Source organism: Montipora foliosa, chromosome 6 (assembly GCF_036669935.1).
Source record: "Montipora foliosa isolate CH-2021 chromosome 6, ASM3666993v2, whole genome shotgun sequence".
NCBI lineage: Eukaryota > Metazoa > Cnidaria > Anthozoa > Scleractinia > Acroporidae > Montipora > Montipora foliosa.
In genome coordinates, this window is record NC_090874.1 from 36001825 (window position 1) to 36014324 (window position 12500).

Sequence of the window (12500 nt, forward strand, 5' to 3'; positions counted from 1 at the left end):
TGTTTAAATAATGTCGGTTGTTGCTCTTGTAGTATTGGCCAATGTATATGTTGTAGTTAACATTTTTCCTTTAGACAATTTTTTTTTTTACTTTTCTTTGTTTTGTAGACATTTTCAAAATCTGAAACAAAGGAAGTAAACAAAACTTGACGCATAATTACTATGCGCCAATTTGTCCTCCCTTACTGCACACTTGTCAAGGAAACTCTTGTAATGTTCTGTTCTTGTAATCCAATACTTTCTGTGCGTGAAAATGATTTGTTGGTGTGTCCTTGCCTTGAGGTGTGGCTTTCGTCGTTCAACTGTTCCGGGGATTCTCGACGAACGCAACACGAGCAGTGCGAGTGATGCTTCCACTCGCCTGTGGCTGCAGCTATGGAGTTTATAACACTAGCGACAATGCACAAGTCAAATACAAAAAGAAACACAAATACGATATCAAGGAAATGGATGAATGGGTGTACTTTTTGAGCAATATCGTCTTCATTTATAGTGTGATTCTGAATGACTTGCCGGATGTCCACATTCTGTGACTGCTGAGTGAAGGGCAAATAGTCTCCGAACCCAATTGTAGTGGAAGTTATAAACCAGAAATAAATCCCTTCCACAAATGTCCAGTTGCAAAAATACATTGTAGCCCAGCCATGTGTAACCATAAGAAAATTCATAACGAAAAATATGATCACGGCACTTTTCGTATTTAGGTTCTGTGGCTCTGCTCTGTGTAGAATTTTTGTTTCGAATTTCCCTACAGTGTTGTTTAAGATTTTTGAAATGCCCTCGCCGATGGATTTTAACAGGAGTATCGTCCGGGGAATTCCGAAGAAGGACACGGGAATGCACAATAGTTGGCCTGCAGAAGTACGAGGAGTGATATTACCATACCCTAGAGAGAATAAAGAATCAAGTGAGACATCCACAAGTCAGCTACTATTAGCGTTACCAACATTTAAGGTGGCTCAAACCAGTTTCAACACTTGAAAGAAACTTTCTTAGAAGGATCGACACTACAACACTTTATCACTTGAAAGCAATGTTATGGTACCATATCAAACACCGATTATTGCTGAAAAAGGTTCGGTCATTTTTGGGACGTAAAAAGGTAATGTGGCAACAGGAAAGACCTGCAAAAACACCCCATATTTTGGCTTTAGCTGCTCGTATCTCAAAAACAAACTCGGTGACCCCCATTTTTTATTTCTGAAATGTAATCAGCATGTTAGAATGAAACTTTCTGCAAAGTTTAAAAATTCTGTGTAGCGTATTTAGAGCTCCCTTAAATAATTGAAAATTCAAGGTAGCTCTGAATCCGCTCCACAAGTTTTTTTTAAACTTTGCAGAGATTTTCATCTTTGCCTGCAGATCACTTTTGTGCAATAAACAATTGGTGTCACCGAGTTCGTTTTTCAGATATGAGCAACTAAAGCCAAAATATAGTGTTTTTGCAAGGCTTTCCTGTTACCATGGTAACGTATTACGTCAGAAAAATGACCGCATCTTGTTTAGCAATAATTGATGTTTCATATGGTACCATAACATTACGGATTCAACCTGAGAACGGATTTTACCGGCAACATTTTCACCTTGCTGTTAATGCTTTTAACCGTAACGTTGCCTCACCTATAGTAGTTACAGCTTGCACAAGAAAGTCCAAGGCCACAAAATATGTCCAGCGTGGTCTGGGCTCACCCAGGGCTTCAATTGCCATATTTGACAAATTACTGAACTCTTCGATGGTCATGTTGTATTTCGATTCCATAAACCGGTACAAAGATCTCAGCCGTTTGTATTTGGCTTCAATTGTGCTTTCTTCTGAATCCTCGACTAAAACAAACAACCACGGAATGACGCCTAAAAAAATTGCGAAAGCAAGCGTTCGAAGGAGCGCAGTTTTCGTCAATGGATCCATCTTGACGTCTTCCCACCTGCTAAGACGGAGAAATATCTTCTTGCAGTCTTATGATCTGCGAGTGATTTCATAACACGGATTGTTTGACTAGTTTGCATATTTTGATAAAGCCGCACAATGGCTCGAAAATATAACAATAGGTTTGTAATAACGAGACGTGAAATTCAGCACTTTAATTGCTTTTCTGTGTTGATAACGAGAGAAAAAACTCAAATTGAATTGCCCCACATTATTTAAGAGTGAATTTTCATATATAACACGTAATTAGTTTTTTGAGAAAATCAGATTGAAGAACATGAACGTCATTCGTCAACTTAATGTTAAAGTTGGGACTTCAAGAATGTGATTAAAGAACTAATTTAAAATGAAGAAAAAATAGATTTTTTAAAAGGCTACTTTTATGATTCTCGGAAAAACCTCTTATCTGCATTTGAAAAAAAATGTTGGTTTTATTTACTCCGTTTTTTCCATTCACAGCAAAATATTTATTTAACAGAAAACATTGCTGCTAGTTGTGGTTCCGGAACTGGTCACTCACTCAAACAGGATTGAATAGATTCAGTCGAAGTAAAATCAATCAAAGTACGCGAACAAAACATAATCAAAAGAAAGGAACCTATGTTCGTACAACCTTAAATGATCTTGGTTGGCCTACAACAAAAAGGCATCAATTGTTATGAAATGTGCAAAGAAATCCGGTATCACCCTCAGAATCACAAAAGTACCCAACTGAGTAGCTCAAATGAGAGCTTGACGTTGTTGTTAAAGTTAGCTGACAGGTTGAGCTTTCACTTTAAGGAAAGACAAACGATCCTTCAAGGCTCCAATAAAAAGCGTCACAACCAGCGTAGCTTTTGAATTCAGCAGATCTCGTCGCTTGGTTATTTTCAAGTTTTTCTTCTTCCTTCACGGTTGTATTGCAGTGAGACTTTCATAGACTGTATGAGACGGAATCAATCGAAAAAGGGAGGTTTGGCAATGACTTCCAGTCCTAAAATCGAAGAGATTTTAGCCATCGCATTTTTTCTTTCAAAAATATCGAATTTGTCTTTCAAAAATATCGGGGGGTACAGGGATTGCGCAGCGGTGAGAGAACTCACCTCCCACCAATGTGGCCCGGGTTCGATTCCCAAACTCTGCGTCATATGCGGGTTGAGTTTGTTGGTTCCATACAAACAACAGAGAAGTTTTCTCTAGGTACTCCGGTTTCCCCTCTCCTCAAAAACCAACATTAATCTCAGTTTACAGTGTCCACAATTTGTTCTAGCTCCAGCGCTAGAACGACTAGACACTTAAATAAAGTTCCTTTCCTTTCCTTTTTATTCTTGCAACCCGCCATATTGTAGACTCAAACCAAACCGGAGCGAGGAAAACCAAATCGTTGACGTGGGCAAGATTCCCGTGCATCCTAATTACGTACTGAAAACAAACGTCTAAGGCTCTGGTTGAAGACCCAGGAAACGAGGATGAACACTGCTACCTAAAGGCCATCTTACGGTTCTTGGTTCTTTCAGCAGTTTCGCTAAACGTTTTGAAAAAGCCGTTTTTCGTTAGGTTCATAACTATGTGGCTGGAATGATATGCTTTCGAAATATCAATTTTTATAGTAAGATAAGGGTGAGATATTAGATTCGTGACAGTGCTTCACAACATCTTGGTTTTGCAAGAAATCCCTATGCCGTCTCTTTGATACCAGCGATACGATGATGGTCCGTGGATAGTATTTACTTTGTAAAATTTTTCAGATTGTAATGTGTCTATTACTCACTTTAACCTTAGTCTTATTGGATACGTAATTACTAAAAACATGAAGACCTGCACCCTTAAACCCATACAGGTTTAATTTTGACAAAGGAATCTCGTGATCAGTAGCATCAAAAGCCTTTTCTAGATCAAGAAACAGAATCAGGACATTTGTTAAAGCATCATACATATTGAGATACAACATGATTGTCTGCCACAGCAATGAGAGCAGTTTAGGTAAAGTACTACGGAATAGGGTCAGGGTTGAATCAGAACATGTTCTTCAAATTAAACATAGTAAACATGGCTTGGGCTGCTATTTACCTATCAAGCAAAAGGCTCGTCAAATGGATTGAAGATGAGCAGCATCAATACATACTAAGAATTACAAGTGAAATGCCATTAAACTTCAACTTCCAGGTATGTTTCTCCTTTTGATTTCCCCACTATTTTTAATGCCTTCTGTTGTCAACAAATTCAACGGTTTCATCATGGTCACTTCTTTCAAGACATTTTTCGAGCTTCAGAATAGTTCCTGCAAAGCGACCGTTTCGGTCTTCTATTGTTCTCCAATGAAGAAGTCTTCTTCCGACCTCCCTTTCAATTTCTAAGGTGGTCTATTTACATCACTTTGGTTATCATGAGCTGCCTTGTGCTAACTCTTGAAGTGCGTGTCAATCTACCAATCTGGAGATGAATCCTGTATTTGCCACTGCCCATTTGATGATGTCTCGGACATAGCTGCGATTTTAAAATTAACCCTCTTCACGCATTATCAGCTCATTTTCGACTTCCTTACAGCTCTGTGAACTATACAAAGTACAAGCAAGTTGATAAAGGTCGAATCGTCCAAGCGAAGGGCTAACACTCGAAACGTCAGCCGGCATTAAATCCAAGTTTCCTCGATACAAATCCTATCTTTATCAACTTATGTGATAAAACTAAATTTTCCGGTTTTGTTTTCCACCGACACACCACCACACTTTTTTTGGAAACTAAAGTCTTCATTCGTTTGACCGGTTTTTTGCGAGTCACCATAGAAAGTTTAGGTCTCTAATTCATCTAGGCTCTGAAAATGCAAGGTCACCAACCGTGACATTTTGCGGTTATTTGTCCTTCGTCATTGAATACTAGCTAATGCCGATATATCTTGAGATGTTTTCTCTTGGAAGCCAAGCCTCAAAGTGATTGCATATCAGGCACATTGGTCTCTCCTTGGGTTGATGTGTTGTTTTCTTCCCTGTTCGAGCGTGCCTGTAGTTTACGAGGAACACTCCCCCGATATTTTGAACGATGTTTCCACTCCTCTATGGCCGCAACTATGGAGTTTACAACACTAGAGGCTAGGCACAAGTGCAATACAAGAAAAAGTATATATATAAACCCGGCTGCTGGGCTTACTTCTTCAGTCATATTTCTTCAGTCATCTCCTCATCTAAAGTGCTTTTCAAATACAACGCTTTATGGATGTTCACTTTCCGTGGTCTTAGAGGCAAGGGCAAGTAGTCTCCAAATCCAATTGTAGTGTAAGTTATAAACCAGAAATACATCCCTTCGACAAATGTCCAGTCTTCCAGATACATTAAAATCAGGCCATTTATAATCATCAGAAAATTCAAAACGAAAAATACTGTCACAGCACTTTTCGTTTGCAGATTCTTTGGTACTGGTGTGTGTAAGATTTTTCTTTCGAACTTCGCTATCGCATTGTTCACGATCTTTATAATGCCGTCACCGATAGATTTTAATAACAGCAATGTCAAGGGAATTCCGACTAAGGACACGACAATGCACAATAGTTGGCCTGCAGAAGTACGAGTAACAGTGCCATACCCTGCAGAAAGTAGAGAAAAAAACTGAGTACGCGGACCTGAGGCGAGCATGCAGTGCGCGAACTTCACAACCACTACGTTCACTACGAAAGGCGCAAATTCTAAAGGTAGAATTAGAACTTGCTTCTATTCTTTGGGACTTAGAATTTTACATGTCCAGTCTTCTTACCTATGGTAGTTATAGATTGCAGAACGCAGCTAAGACCCGCGCCATAGGTCCAGCTTGGCCTGGTGTCGCTCAGGGCATCACATGCCATACTTGAAAAGTTCTTGAAATCCTCCATAGTCATGTTGTATTTCGAGGTCATGAACCGGTATAAAGATCTTAACAGGTGATATTTTGCTTCGATTGTGTCTTCATTTGAGTCCTCCACTAAAACAAATAACCACGGAACAACGCCTGAAAAAATTAAGAAAACAAGCATTCGAAGAAGCGCTGTTTTCAACAACGGATCCATCTTGATTCTTTTGTCGCACCTGCAAAAGATCAAATGACCTTCTCACACCCGTTGTCTACCAACTGTAGCATGATAGCGACTATTTATTACCGCTGAATATTTTTACAATGGTAAACTAAAGCAATTAATACAAGTAGATCTTCTGCCGTAATCCAGCAACGTTAAGAAAAATTGAGTTATGAAAGCATGCAATTAAGATTGACGACAGTTTTTTTCCAACAGGGCACTACTTCAAAATTTATAATTGCTTATTAGAAACTAAAATTTTAATTCAATCCTTCCTTTAATTTAGATTTTGTAATATGAGTTTGGGCTATATCAATAAAAACACAAACGGAATTTGGCTTCAGGTTTTATTTTGATTCAAATTTTAGTGTATAAGTAATTAATTTTTAATAATAGAGACACAACAGAGAAAGATGTCAACCTCGGTGAATGTTTTCTTCTTTGCAAGAATAGATTATAAAAATAAAAGCCTGTTTTGTTGAGACAATCTATGTTTATATACCAAGGTTTTCAAAGCCTGAGGCTTGGGGTCCTTGAGTAAACTGAGGAAACAACGCAATAAGCACTACCACATTAAAAGTTTATACCAGAAGGAGGCTACCAGATGGCCAATTACATGGACTAGGAGGGGACGGTTTAATTCCGGAGCAAGGAAAACAAGTCAGTCAGTTGACAGAGCGCGGTTATTTAAATCAGTGACCCATGCCCTTCAGCACAAAAAAAATGAATGCCGTATGAAGAGATTAAAGCTACATTGTCAATATTAATCAGATTCTTTTCTTTGGTGGGAAATGTACACCTAAAAAAAAAAAAAAAAAAGAACAGGAGGAATTTATAATGAATTACCACCATCAATTGTGCAAAGCAGCAAGACTATCAGTTTCTTTTATGACGTAATTCAAAGTACCAGTCGAACCCATGGTACCTTCCTCAGAGGAACGACTGACTCGGGTGAACCTTCAAATGCGTACGATATTGATCTTTATTACAGCAACGATTTGCTTCAAAAATCTTACAACTGCTGTATTGTGCACCAGTTGAAGTTATCCAGGGTGCAATCCATGGTCGAGCTCCTGATTGTGTTTGTAGAGCAGGAGCTGTTTTTTTCATGTGCAATAACGTGGTTTCCAACCCCGCCAGCAGGACTGATGCCTTTATGATAACCTGAAAGAAGTGTTATATTTCGGAATTCTCAACACGGCACTAGATTGGGTTGAGTTCTCGAGTCCCTTTGCCAAGTGTCTTCTATTCAACATTTCTTTGTCTGGGTCGACTCACAACCATCTTTGGTAAATCACGTTACCAAAACAGAAAATGTCTAAAAACTCAGCGAGTTAAATATGTTTTTCACAACTTTTTAACGCAACAATACGAGAACAGTCTAACACAAAACCCCACTGCAATGGCCATGCTATGCATTACGTTGGATCAACACAAACAGTGATTAAGCATGGACACACCACTGTTCGGACAGATCAATCAACGTTCACGAAGGCATTCTCTTCAAAATGGAACTACTGTCGGCCAAACCTAGCATGATCAGCGCTAGAAAGCAGACGCAGACAGCTGTTTCGGGTTTGTTGGCGTGTGTCAGTGCGCCGTAGCTAAACACAGTGAGCCTCAGTGACACTTCGCCTATCTCATGTGTCTCTTGTCATTCTAGAAAGAGCTATAAGATCGGATTGCGCTATTGCCACCTCACAAACAGTTGCGACAAATGGCCAAAGGGCAACCCTCAACTGATCATGCCAGCGCCATTAAGAGAGAAACTATGGAATGGCCAATACCATCCTTTCCCTTCAGAAAAAAAGTTATTCCTCAAAAAAATAAAAAATAATAAAGATAATAACCAGACATAACTAATCGATGATCAATGACATCAATTAGTAATCAATCTCCTGATTGTGTTTGTAGAGCAGGAGCTGTTTTTTTCATGTGCAATAACGTGGTTTCCAACCCCGCCAGCAGGACTGATGCCTTTATGATAACCTGAAAGAAGTGTTATATTTCGGAATTCTCAACACGGCACTAGATTGGGTTGAGTTCTCGAGTCCCTTTGCCAAGTGTCTTCTATTCAACATTTCTTTGTCTGGGTCGACTCACAACCATCTTTGGTAAATCACGTTACCAAAACAGAAAATGTCTAAAAACTCAGCGAGTTAAATATGTTTTTCACAACTTTTTAACGCAACAATACGAGAACAGTCTAACACAAAACCCCACTGCAATGGCCATGCTATGCATTACGTTGGATCAACACAAACAGTGATTAAGCATGGACACACCACTGTTCGGACAGATCAATCAACGTTCACGAAGGCATTCTCTTCAAAATGGAACTACTGTCGGCCAAACCTAGCATGATCAGCGCTAGAAAGCAGACGCAGACAGCTGTTTCGGGTTTGTTGGCGTGTGTCAGTGCGCCGTAGCTAAACACAGTGAGCCTCAGTGACACTTCGCCTATCTCATGTGTCTCTTGTCATTCTAGAAAGAGCTATAAGATCGGATTGCGCTATTGCCACCTCACAAACAGTTGCGACAAATGGCCAAAGGGCAACCCTCAACTGATCATGCCAGCGCCATTAAGAGAGAAACTATGGAATGGCCAATACCATCCTTTCCCTTCAGAAAAAAAGTTATTCCTCAAAAAAATAAAAAATAATAAAGATAATAACCAGACATAACTAATCGATGATCAATGACATCAATTAGTAATCAATGAGTAATCGATGAGTAATCAGTTGATTAGTCATTGATTATTGGCAATGATCAATGAGTAATCGATGAGTAATCGAAGCCCAAAAATTTTGTGGCCTATCCTGGCCTATCGATTACTCATCGATGACATCGATTACTCATTGATGTAATTGATTACTCATCGATGACCCATTGATTACTCATCAACTATTATAATGCACCATTCTTGTACCATTTTTTTCGTTTGTGATTCTTTTAGCTGTGTTAGACGAAAGTTTTCCTTGTATCTCAGTGAAATTCCTGTTGACAATGTCGAGACGCAAAGTGCTGATCACAAATACAGATGATTCTCAATTGTGCAATATTTAACTTAACCAAACTCTTTATGTAATAACAAAACAACTGAACAGTAACCAACCAGTCTGAAAATGAAACTAACAAATTCGCTGACAAGAATCGACTACGTGGTTATCGATTTTCTTTTGGTGGGTGTTTGTTAGCCAAGAAGCACTGCACCTTTTGCGACTGAACAAAATCCCCATCGCGCAGTTTGCAGCCCACGTGTTGGAAAGATCCCAGGGTAGAGAATCCGAAATTCTCAACAAACCTAAGACCTTTGAACAACTGTCAGAGGAAGGAAGAGAGCCCTACCGAAGAATAAAGAACTGGCTACAGCAAGAAGATCCCATAGGGGATCTGAGAGGAAAGATTCAAGGTACATTAATCACTTTTGAACACGTGTAATTTGATCAAGTCACAAGAACTATTTCCGTTGCAAAGTCCATATGCCTTGTGTACTGCGCTGACATCGTTCATAGAAATGTTTTTTTTTCATGACATGATTGCTTCGTCGCTTTGCATATTAAAGTCGTTTTGTTTTTGTTTTAAAGGAAAAAGGAAGCGAGCTACTTCATCAACCGCAAATAGGAGGACGAAATTTTCGCATTTGCAGAAAATGGCCCTTGAGGCCTTGTTCAAAGAGAACAAGTATCCATCGCACGGAGTTATTACGAGATAATATCGATGCGTAATGGATGAAAAACGATGACTAATCAATGCAATCAATGACTAATCGATGACCGAAAATTTTGTGGCCTATCGATTAGTCATGGATTACTCATTGATCATCGGCAATAATCAATGACTAATCAACTGATTACCTATCGATTACCTATTGATTACTCATTGATTTCATTGATGTCATTGATGTCATCGATTAGTTATGTCTGGTAATAAAGAAATAAAAAATAACGTCATAAGGCCCTCCTTTGATACACTTTTCAAAATATCACTTCAATAGAAATTTCATGCTACAGTTTACGAAAAATGATGGGACGGTTCCCATCCGGTGAAATACCTCTTCTTCCTTAAGAGTTTTTACATCTTTTTCACTGAAACGCACGGTAGAGGACTGGGACAAGTTGAGCATGCGCCTTCTGATTGAATTGATGTCAGATTTCCATCGAAAAAGTTACTTCAAAGAACCATCCATGCAATCTTTTTGTAGGGCTCTTGACAAAAAAAGGTTTCCTTAGCAACCATTGTCTTTCCGTAGTTAAGTGCCACGCCCCTTAACGAGTGGAGAGAGCTCTCCCCTCCCAACAATGTGGCCCGGGTTTGATTCCCAGACTCGAGGTCATATATGGCTTGAGTTTGTTGGTTTTTTACTCTGCTCCGAGGGGTTTTACTCCGGGTACTGCAACTTTCCCCTCTTCTCAGAAACCAAACTGTAATTTGATTAATCTCGTACCCAGATCTCACTCTGTTACTGTTAATGTGAGATCTGGTAAAGTTCGACAGTACACCATTTTTCATTGGCTACTAAAAAAAGGTTGCGGCAATGTAATCTACGCTCCGATTGGCTTATTTCGCGGGGCACTTAGTGAAGGTTTGGTTTTCGCAAGCTCATGTGCTGTTGTGCGGAGGAAAGTTTTGTTTTTTTTTCCGACGCCGGAAAAGCTTTACAGTTGAGGCCTCGCTGGCACTGAGCATGCTCGAAATCCAACTTTACCAGATCTTCCTTCAGTATGACCGTGGGAGATCTGGGTACGAGATTATAATTTGATATGAGTTGATTCAATCTCGTACCCAGACTCCTCGGGCTTCTTGGCCAGCGGGTGAGCGCCCGGGGAGACTCTGGGATAATCGACTTGAACTATATTTTTGATTGGCCGCTTGCGTAACAGTGGCAGTCCGACAGGAAGTAGGTCAGTAATTCGGAAGCCCCAGAATTCACTCAGGAGCCTCACTCAAGAAAATCTAAAACTAGTTTCAGTGCTGTTTGATTTTTTCTACCTCAGAAATATATAAATCACAAAAATAATAAAACGACGAGGTTTGAATTATGTCTTATAACGCACGGGAATTTTCCCACGCTGCTAAAAAGTGATTGCTGTTGCTGTTGCAAAAGTACCGTGGGAAAACAATACATCAGTCTCTTTGAGGAGAAATCCGTGGAATAAGGTCTTGTCGAAGCCATTCAGAATTACGGAAACATCAAATTGTTGTAGAAGAGGACATTTGTGTCGTTTCCACAAAAAATGTGTCGATCGTGTTGCTTGCACGATGGCATTCTGAACGATGGAATGTACGCTGAAACACTAAAAATACACTTACGAAAGCGTCAGAGGTTTCATCTTCACTTGCTCTTACAGCAAGCCAATGATCATTCTCCAGTTTCTTTGTGTGTAAGGCTAAAATTCTTGTTTCTCGAACACTTTCAACCCGCCATTTCTACTGTTTACGCTTTTCTCTTTTCTGTTTCCGTTTAAACTCAAGCATACGTAATAAGACCGGAACCCATGTTTTCTGGGAAAATGGAGTCGATTATCCCAGAGTCTCTCCGGGCGCTCACCCGCTGGCCAAAAAGCCCGAGGACTCTGGGTACGAGATTGGAGTTGATTTGATTTGATTTCTGTACAGTGGTGTCCCCAATAAGTGCTTGAAACCTACAAACGATATAGGCACAGAAGACTCTGAGCACAAAGACAATGCTTAAAAGGGGAGTGACAGGAAAAAGCCTATTGTGCAACTTCCCGATTTCCGACACAGGAAAAAATATAAAAATCGAAAAATGCCACTAAGTTTTTGACTGGATTGCATAATGGCAACCCAGTGATTAATTGTGTAAATAGTGCATTCACCCAATTATAGAACTGAGTTGCAAAAAATTGCTGGTGTTGGTTCTAGGATTGCGTGAATTCGACCAAGAGGGACACTTGATATAAGGCCTGTATTTCTGCTTTCAACTTTCTTTGAAAATGGCCAGAAAATCAAGTGGACACTTAATGACGGAAAGAGTGACAATTTTCCATTTGAAAAAATTTGAGATAAAGTATCACTTAAAATCATTTTTAGGTTTAAAAAAATTTATTTGTTGCGAGCCGCTAGGCGACACTGACCTTGCCTGCCCCTTTCTTAAGCATGACTTTCTTGTGGTAAGGCGTCCCGCATACCGGCGAAATTTTGGATTTCTTGGGTGAGTGAGTAGGTGGGTGGGTAGGCACGCGTGTCGATTGCCTGTCGGAAAGTTTCGGATCACTATCTTCGTATTATCGATTATTACTGGGTTGCCGTATGGCAATCCCAGTCGGAAAATGGGCAGATTTCTCCGCTCCGTTTTATTTTCCTTGTCGGTAAAAGTCTTGCCTGTCTCCCCTGGTAAGTGGTGTCTTTGTGCATAGAGCCTTCTGCGCGTATTTTCTTAGGATCGACAGGGTAGTGGAAATGCGTAGATTTCTCTGGTGGACACAGTAGAATCATTAACTTAGCCTGCAATGTCGTCGAAAGTGATGTATGGATGATGTCCGACGTACCACCATGGAACGTCTTCAGAGTCTTCGAGACCTATAATAC

At 39.8% G+C, this 12500-nt stretch overlaps 1 protein-coding gene and 1 pseudogene across 1 annotated transcript; one reads left to right on the forward strand and one right to left on the reverse strand.

Annotated features, from left to right (window-relative positions):
* Positions 1-12500, forward strand: part of LOC138008657 (uncharacterized) — a 482701-nt pseudogene that overhangs the window by 276827 nt on the left and 193374 nt on the right.
* On the reverse strand, positions 183-5774 carry LOC138005470 (two pore potassium channel protein sup-9-like). The gene is made up of 3 exons (XM_068851691.1): positions 5654-5774; positions 1621-1824; positions 183-886 (listed from the first exon to the last, which is right to left on the reverse strand). Exons 1-3 carry the CDS (start codon positions 5772-5774, stop codon positions 183-185), a joined length of 1029 nt encoding a protein of 342 aa, XP_068707792.1.

What these genes read in the sequence shown, in the direction of transcription:
- LOC138005470 (XM_068851691.1), bottom strand. Translation starts at nt 5,774, where the DNA reads ATGACTATGGAGGATTTCAAGAACTTTTCAAGTATGGCATGTGATGCC. An exon ending in GCAATCTATAACTACCATAG is followed by an intron (nt 1,825 to 5,653) that starts GTAAGAAGACTG and finishes TGTTTGTTTTAG; the next exon opens with TCGAGGATTCAGAAGAAAGC. An exon ending in GCAAGCTGTAACTACTATAG is followed by an intron (nt 887 to 1,620) that starts GTGAGGCAACGT and finishes TATTCTCTCTAG; the next exon opens with GGTATGGTAATATCACTCCT.